The sequence below is a fragment of the Corylus avellana genome, chromosome ca7 (assembly GCF_901000735.1).
Source record: "Corylus avellana chromosome ca7, CavTom2PMs-1.0".
Lineage (NCBI taxonomy): Eukaryota > Viridiplantae > Streptophyta > Magnoliopsida > Fagales > Betulaceae > Corylus > Corylus avellana.
This window is the reverse complement of record NC_081547.1, coordinates 22,192,608-22,201,306: the sequence shown is the minus strand read 5'-3', so window position 1 is coordinate 22,201,306 and position 8,699 is coordinate 22,192,608. Positions and strand designations below refer to the sequence as shown.

General features: G+C 36.1%; 1 protein-coding gene across 1 annotated transcript; it reads right to left on the bottom strand.

Annotated features, from left to right (window-relative positions):
• Positions 1 to 239: 239 nt before the first annotated feature.
• LOC132187479 (DEAD-box ATP-dependent RNA helicase 38-like) lies at positions 240 to 8,357 on the bottom strand. Its single transcript, XM_059601801.1, has 10 exons — positions 8,212 to 8,357; positions 7,958 to 8,035; positions 5,706 to 5,950; positions 4,634 to 4,921; positions 4,016 to 4,243; positions 2,583 to 2,648; positions 1,455 to 1,856; positions 1,230 to 1,338; positions 605 to 690; positions 240 to 511 (listed from the first exon to the last, which is right to left on the bottom strand). The coding sequence occupies exons 3-10, from the start codon at positions 5,943 to 5,945 to the stop codon at positions 449 to 451; spliced, it is 1,482 nt and encodes a 493-aa protein (XP_059457784.1). The 5' UTR covers positions 5,946 to 5,950; positions 7,958 to 8,035; positions 8,212 to 8,357; the 3' UTR covers positions 240 to 448.
• Between the last annotated feature and the right edge of the window lie 342 nt (positions 8,358 to 8,699).

Sequence of the window (8,699 nt, the reverse complement as noted above, 5' to 3'; positions counted from 1 at the left end):
CCAAAGATTTTGTGAAAGCAAAATGCTAATTAAGGTAAATTTATTCCCAAATGATATATTACCACCTCATGTGATTTATGAGATGGTAATCATTTGAGAAACAAAATTTTGAGAAAAATAATTGAAAAAACCAATATTTCACTTTGTTAAAAAAACAAAGTCATCTCAATCTCAATTGTACGCCAATTATATGAGAGTTATGGCATTACTCAATATATTATGAAACACAAGAAACCCAATTGCAAAACTCAAAACTTCTTTGTAGAAACTTGATGTACAAATAATGTCATAAGAAGCCAAATTACAAAATACAAACTTAATTGTAGATCAAAAAACTTCCTATTGTGTTAACATATACAGAATAGGGCTCCAATAAAAAAGTGAAAACATTAACCAAAAACAATATTAAACAATCCGAGGGATACGGCCCTTTAAGTGAAACTGATCATCACAACAATCCCGCCGCCTTAAGGGCATTGTTGAAATCTTCATCACTATCCCAGGACTTCACCTGCAAAAATAGTGCACAAAAATAATTTAGAACTACAGAAGCCAAATAGTGTAAAAGCATAAATAGGAAAAAGGAAGAGGGAGTACAAATTACCTCTGCGACTTTAGAGCCAAAATAATGCTCAATTTTTGACATGAGCATCTCATCCCTATCACCACATAGCAAGTTAAACACAGCTCCTGTAAGGTACAATAGACCTCGTTAGCTATTCGATTTCACATTTCACATTTCACATTTCAACGGTATATTCAGAAATTAAAAGTTAAAAATATTAGGAGAGTTAGGATCAATTAACAAAGTCATGCGGCAGAGAGCTCCCATCACTCCAGAGAAAATGTGGTGTCTTTTGTTCTTTGTTTAAAAAAGTGTTTTGATACACATAAATGTGAAAACTATTTTTGTGTTCCGATGAGTGTTTTGAATTATTTGATAATGTTTTGAGGCTAGATACCGATCTGACACGGCCTGGACATGCAATAAACATGTTTAGGGCATGCTAACCTCTCCCTGATTTGTATTAGCAACTCCTTAAAATATATAATATACCCAAAGTATCATACTATATATATAATGTACAGAATGTTTGATAATTATCACACAGGTGTGATTTACAGAAAATTGCTCCAAATAAAATGAACTAGAACTAAAAGATCATGCTTTGAGTCAAGCTAGCCAAGCATTGTGAAGAAAACAAAGTTCTGAAACATGAAAAACTCACCCTTGCGGCCAAATCGCCCTGCCCTTCCAATCCTATGCAAGTACACCTCATAATCAGGCTCCGAGGTTTCATACTTCACTGGAAGATCATAGTTAATGACCAGATTGACCTGCAGAAAAAAATTCCCAGCATGTTAAATTTAAAGTACCTCATCACATTAACAGAGAAGAGTTGAAGGGAGTTTTTTTTTCCTGCAAAAAGGAGTGTGTGGGAGGGGGGGAGCACCTGTTGTTGGTCAAAGCCTCGGGCAAGGAGATCCGTTGATATAAGAACTTTAGTTAGATTATTTTTGAACTCTTGGACTATTTTGTCTCTGTCTTCTGCACTGGCAGCACCTTGAATGGTAGTAACTGCATAACCAAGGTCAACAAGTGCCTTATGCAATATGCTGGCACTATTTCGCGTACGTACAAATATAATTGTCTGCCCCAAGTTCTCTCCCAATTCAAGTATTCTGTCTTTAATCACAAGAGTCTTCGTGCGTTCATCAGGACAACGAACTTTGTACTGCTTCACAGCCTCTAAAGACAGTTCTTCCTTCTTGACAAAAAGTTGATTGTAGTCTTTGACTATCCTTGATACAAAATTTTTGACATTTTCATTAAACGTAGCAGAAAACAGAAGAACCTGAAAACAAATTGGTTATCAAAACAAGTCAACCATTTTTGTTTCAATTAGACAAAAAAAATCATGTTGATCAAGATAACCAATCAAATATCTGATAAATCGAAACTTGCATATGCGAGTAAATCTATGTCAACATAACTAATAGCATAATCTTTTGTGCATGATCGATTAATCAGAGCATCGTACAGAAACAGTCATACAAAGCCCGTAAATAAAGAAACATGTACTGCCTTTTATTAGGAGATTTTATGAATGGCCACCGGCTCTAGTTGAGGATGAATAGCAATAAGGGAGATATTATCAAGCAGAACTACATACAAAGCAACTTATAGAGGAATAACATTGCAAATATCAATCTCTAATCTAGCTACAACCTACCTAACAAAAGGAGTAATGAATAAGTTTGCAACAGATATAATGCAACCTTTTGCTTAAAATAATATATATATAACACCCTCAATCCTTTATTCTCTGTGGGAACTTTTGCACTACACCTATGCTGAATCTAGCTACAACCTACCTAACAAAAGGAGTAATGAATAAGCTTGCAACAGATCTAATGCAATCTTTTACTTAAAAATAATCAATATCTGTGTGTGTGTGTGTGTGTGTATATATATATATTTAAAAAAAAAAAAAACTATCAATCCTTTATTCTCAAGGAATCATTAAGCAAAGCTCATTAGGAACATATGCGCACACATAAACCATGTTAGTTGAACAAACCTGGCAGTGAGAACTAAGTCTTTCAATATCCTTCTTTATTCTCAAGGAATCGTCCTTAAATCCGTCCTACATCAACAAAACGAGCATGAATAATCAATTTTATGTACCTAAAGATTAAAAGAATACATACAAAATTTAGCTAAAGCAATTATCCACATGCAGGTATTACCATAACAATAAAGCATATAATCATTTGAAAGAAGTAACATGCATGTAATTGGTATTCATTTTTTTTATATAAGTAAAGGAAATTTTATAAAAAAGCGCCAATAAACATGATTACATTAGTTCCAATAAACATGGTACCGGCCAGCAAATACACTTCCTAGTACCTTATGATCCAACTGAAGCCCCCTTATCCCACTAAAAAAAAAAACCAAAAAAATGACCACCCCAAAACTTTTCCCAAACTGTAAATGTAATTGGTATTCATTTCCCCAACTGTACTGAGACAATGGAATAACATTTCCATAAATGCAAGTGAACTAAACCCAAGATCATCCAACAAAGTATCAAGCTTAGTGCACTCTAATGGTTTCTGCTAGACTGGCATAATTCCCCAGGAATCCATAAATACTTCTACTACAAAAAAACAGATTAACTACTTTTTTTTTTTATTTGGGACCGGATATCCGGAGCTTCACTCCGACTAATCCCGGGGGTGCACTGGCCCTCGGCAAGGAGTTTTCTACAAGTGCACCTCAGTTAATTCAAGGGGCAAACCCTCTAGTCCAATGACCCCAAGAAGCAGTTTGCACTCAGTGGGTTTCGAACCTAAGACCTTGAGGAGCATACTCAAAGTCCCAGGCTGTCCAACCACTGAGCCAACCAGGCTGTCCAACCACTGAGCCAACCCCTTGGGGTTAAAAAAACAGATTAACTACTCATCTCATTTGAATGTGAATGTAGGCCTTTTACGTCCACCCAGCACTGCTGTCTTCAACAAGCAACTGATATTTCACAATTAGGCATTAGCCAACCCAACATGGGAACAATTTGATGCCTATGCATCTCTATCTAAAGATCAATATGTACGATGTGGTGACCATTGTTTATGAACTTCATATATGTTCAAGAAGCAAAGTTTGGTTTTAAACACTATGTAATCCTTCGGTGATCCAAAATACTGATATGCTCTTGAATTAAACTAACTAGGACCAATTATAGGTTGTCATGGTTCAAAGTTTATACACAAATAGAGAATATATAATAATCTTCACATGCAGTAATAGTGCACACAAGCAATTCAACCAAATGGTTCAAAAATCAAGATACCACAAGATTAACCATATAGTCCCAAACAAATAAATCTGCCTACCCAAGCAAACCAAAGATCTAGATACAAACAAAATCAAGTAATGAAGTTTTTTAGATGTAATGATAATACTTTGAATTTCACCAAATATAAAAATAATCACCAAGATAAAATCTACCTCAGCAAGCATGTGATCAGCCTCATCAAAAACAAGAATCTTGATTTGAGTCACTCCCAATTTCTTATTTGACATCCATTTCTTGATCGTACCAGGAGTTCCTATGACTACTTGTGCTGAGATCGGCGGTTGTTTTGATATTGGCACATAATGTTTGATATCCATTGGCACAGCACACTCTGAAGTTATACCTGTGTACTGCCCCATCTTCCGAAGAACTTCCACGTTCTGCCAGATAGATACAGTTAAAATTCGTTTAGTGGTATGACACAGAAGCAAATGAATACATTTCAAAAAATTCCATCTGAGCTCCAGAAAATGTGAACCAATGATATCATACTAGAATAAATTCTTTCAAGTTGAAAAGCATGAAATTCAACAACCACATTGGTTCAAGTTTCAAAAATGCACTATAAGAAAATCGGATCATTTCTAAATCATATTTAGGACAGAACCATCAAAAGTATTTCATCAAAGGCTGTGTTTGGTTCTTTGCTGAGCTTTGGAAATAAGGACGTAGAAAAATAAAACATTTAATGTTTACCCATAACAGGCCTTTCTATACATTTTTTTGAAAAAAAAATATCAAGCAACAAAATAACAAGAGCAAAAGCTGACCTGAATAGCCAGCTCTCTTGTGGGGCAGACACAAAGTGCCTGAGGAGCCTTCAGGTTGGGATCAACACGACTCAACATCCCAAGCACAAAACAAGTAGTCTTACCAGAGCCATTATGTGCCTGAGCTATCAAATCTTTATGTGGAGGATTCAATATCATCGGTAAACTAATTCCTTGGATTTTGCTGGGCTTCTGGAACTTCATCTCCACATACAAGCCCTTTAGCAACTCTGGTGACAAGTTTAAATCCTCAAAACTACTAGCAGATTCATACAGTGTATCAGTAACCTGCATCAAAAGTAAAATTGATCTCAGCAACAAGAGACCAAAGCATCCCTAAGGAGCAAACTACTAATATGGTCAAAACCCTAATTCTTGGTTTCTCACCAAAATTAAAGCTTTCATTTAGTATCCAAAAATGAAGTCAAGCTGTACAACTATTTTCCTTCTGTTATATTAAACCAAAACAGAAACAAGAGATTCATATCATTTTATTTTCCTGCATATTTTCAATAACCAATCCCCCAAAATCAAACACAGCAAACATGTATCTTCCTCGTATTACATCAAAACAAAGCAAAAACAAGAGATTGAGGCTAACATCCACTTTTTTAATTTCTAGCAACTCTCAAGAACCAAACCGCCAAAATCAACCATAGCAAGGTGTTTAGTTGGTCAAAACCCCAATTTTCATTTAGGACAAATATGAAACATATGATATTTATAACTCCTCAATCATATATTCTTTGTCTTTTTCTTAGTTGGCCAAAACCCCAACTGTCATATAACCTCTCAATCTAAACAGAAATAAGATATTCAGATTCAAGATTCCATTTCTGATATTTTCATGCATATATTCTCAACAACCAAACAGCCCAAAATTAAATGTAGCCGACGTATTTAGTTGATCGAAACCCTAATTCTCGTTTCGGACAAATATCTTTCCGCTCTTGTACTTTTCCAATATTTTCTCTTGGGTGGTGATTATGGCCCAAAAATATCATCTTTTCATCGATTGAGACTACTCAACCAATCAAACTTCTTATACCTAAAGCCAAGAGAGAGATCATACCGCTGTGATGTTAGAGTCCTGGGGCTCATCGAGGAACTTGTTGATTTTGCTCTCGTCGTCATTGATGGTCAAGGCCTCAACCTTGAGCTCCGAGGCGGCTTTCTCCTCTGAATTCGAAGAAGATGCACTCGGCTCTTCCACAGTATCATCCTCTTCGTCTCCCCACCGCTTCGGCAGAGCGTTCTCCGGCAGTGCATTCTGGGGCGGCGCTCGGGTTGTATCTTCTACGGCGTCTGCCATTTGAGCTGAAAAACAAATAAAGCAGCTATATGTAATTTACATAGCGTGTGATTCAAGTCAGTTTTTACTTTTCCAATTTTTTCTTGTAATTTTCTTTTTTTTGGGTATTTTATCATTAAGACTTTTCCGGTTTGATTACCATATAACTCTATTCATCCATTCTCTTGGGCAGTGGAACAAGCATAAATTGCAAGGCCAAGCAAGGTCAATCAGTGGCACACTAAATTTACTCTATCAATATCAAACATAATGATTCAGCAAAAATTGCAAAAACAAAGCTTGGGCAGTGGAACAAACCAAATAGACAAATCACTTTCACTTCTTTTTTGCAAAAATCTCACCTTGCCTAAAGGAACAAACCAAACAGACAAAACAATAACGAATTGCAACCCAAACTACGGCAGTGTTGGGCAGTGGCTGGCGAAGAATGGGTGTTAGGCAGTGGCCGGCGTGCGATGGGTTGTTTATGGTAGATTCCGTGTGGTTAGGATTTATTATAAATGAATAGGAGAAAAGGGTTTTGTTATTTTGTCGATAGCTTGGTTTGGGCTTAGAGATCCGGTGTCGTTTTAATTACTATTTTACTTGGTGGTTTTTGCTATCGTGTCCGGATGAAATCAAGAAGAAGACTATTTGGAGGAGATCACAAGCTAAGAAAAACCCTGACTTTGATCAAATCAAATCATGCTTAGCATGTGCATAAATGTTGAACTGGTTGAGTATTGAACATTCAGCCAAAGATATTGTCGTTAGGAATGCTCGCATTTTTTACTTTATTTGGTCTCGAGCTACAAAAGTAAAGCTAGGTTGGCATTACCATCATATGATAGAGAAATGTACCCATTATGTCAAGCAGCCTAAAAGTTTTAGGCAAGATAAGAACGAATAGAAATCCTATTAGGTTTTTAATATTGGCGAATTCAATATCAAAACATATTTTGTTATAAACATTAAGTTTAGGGTTAAGTCAGGGTCGAAATGCAATTGAAGATGTATCAAAAATCGAAGTTGAGAAGGGCTTGGTCGATCCCCTCAACCTATGCTCGATCAACCAAGCATGTGCACCATGTTCCATATAAAAACCTAAGATACTAAGTTGATGTTCGTTCGACTAAGGTGATGTGGTGAAGTACAATACTAAATTTTGAGCTGCTTGGTCGATCCTCAAAAATCTTTTGAAACCTTAAGAGTCCCCAATTCATCATATATTTTGAAATTTATGATTTCAAAACAATAAAAATAATAATTAATAATTAAAAAATTTACTAGTAATTAAGAAATATGATTATCTTCATTTTAAGTGAAATGAAAATGAACTATTTCATGATTTATATTAGATTTTACAATATCTGATAGTGTATATAATTTTACGTCATTTAAATTTTTTAAATTACATGACAATATAAGCAATATATACGTGATTAGACATTCTAAATTATAAATTTGACCATTAATTTTTTTTAAGTGAAATGATGAGAATCAATTTAAATTGATGATGTGGCGGCAGAAGCGGCAGTGCCACTGTCACAATGGCTGTGTTTGTGGTTGGCCTGGGCCGGTACTGTAACTGGCCTTCTCTCAATCCCAAAAAAAAAATCTTTTCACCTCAAAATTAATCTCAACATCTCTACTTTTTATACCACATAAATCGTTTTTTTTATTATTATTCAAATAAAAAAATCACTACAAAATAAATTTTTTACATTGTTCCATATAAAATATATTTTTTCACTTTTCCCACAAAACATTTTCACTAAAACCAATCAAACACATATTTCTAAAAAAGTGCTACAGTACCGACCCTGGTACTGTACCAGCCCAGCGCCATTGGCAAACACTGCCAATGAGTCTGGGGTAACGGGGTTGTATTGCTCACCCCAAGATTTAATTTAATTTCAATTGTTTTGCGAGATTCCCAAAACCCCACCTTTACAATATTACTACAAATATATTCGACTCCCCGATCCCTCAGAAACTGTTCTCTCTGTTTGTGTGAAAAGAAAATTTGTTACCTGAGGTCGATGGCTGAGACAGAGAGAGGTTGATTCGGTGGGAAGCAGGAACTCGGAATTGATTCGGTGAGAATTGATCTGAAATAATTGAAATAAACTTGTTAGAAACAAAGACGAATAACAACACTCGATCTGAAATAATTGAAATAACACTCGATGGCTGAGACAGAGAAAGGTCGATGGCTGAGGCTGAGACTGAGACGGAGAGAGATAACGAAAGAGAGAGCGGAAGAGAGAGAATGAAAGAAACAAACCTTGTGATCGGAGCTCCGGTGAAAGCGCTCAGCGCAGAGTGAGGCTGAGGGAGAGGGAGGCGTGACTTGAGAGAACTGAGGGAGTTTGGGAGACGTGAGTGGGAGGCGTGAGAGTCTCAGAGAATTGAGAGAGATGGAGGCGTGAGAGAAACTTAGGGAGATTGAGATATTTGGGTTAATAGGTTTAGGTTAAAGCGGGGCGGGGCGGGGCGAGGCGGGTACCCGGGTTTAAACACAACTCGCAATCCGACCCGACCAGTTCGGTAACTGAAAACTTAGTCAGGTATTTGCCCGACCCTGAAGTCTGGATATAATTATAAAATAAAATCTTTTTTAGTCCTATTCGATGAGAATAGCCGAATAGGTGAGTAGCAAGGTCTTTGTAGTGAATAATAATATTCTTAAATATTTGGGTAAATTTTATATATCCCATCAAATTACCACCTAATTGATAATGTATCTTTAAACTTTCAATTGTGATAATATCC

Coding starts and splice junctions, on each gene's coding strand:
- LOC132187479 (XM_059601801.1), bottom strand. CDS start 5,945: ATGGCAGACGCCGTAGAAGATACAACCCGAGCGCCGCCCCAGAATGCA. Junction 2,649..4,015: donor CTGATCACATGCTTGCTGAG/GTAGATTTTATC, acceptor TTGTTGATGTAG/GACGGATTTAAGGACGATTC. Junction 1,339..1,454: donor GAGGCTTTGACCAACAACAG/GTGCTCCCCCCC, acceptor TTTTTTCTGCAG/GTCAATCTGGTCATTAACTA.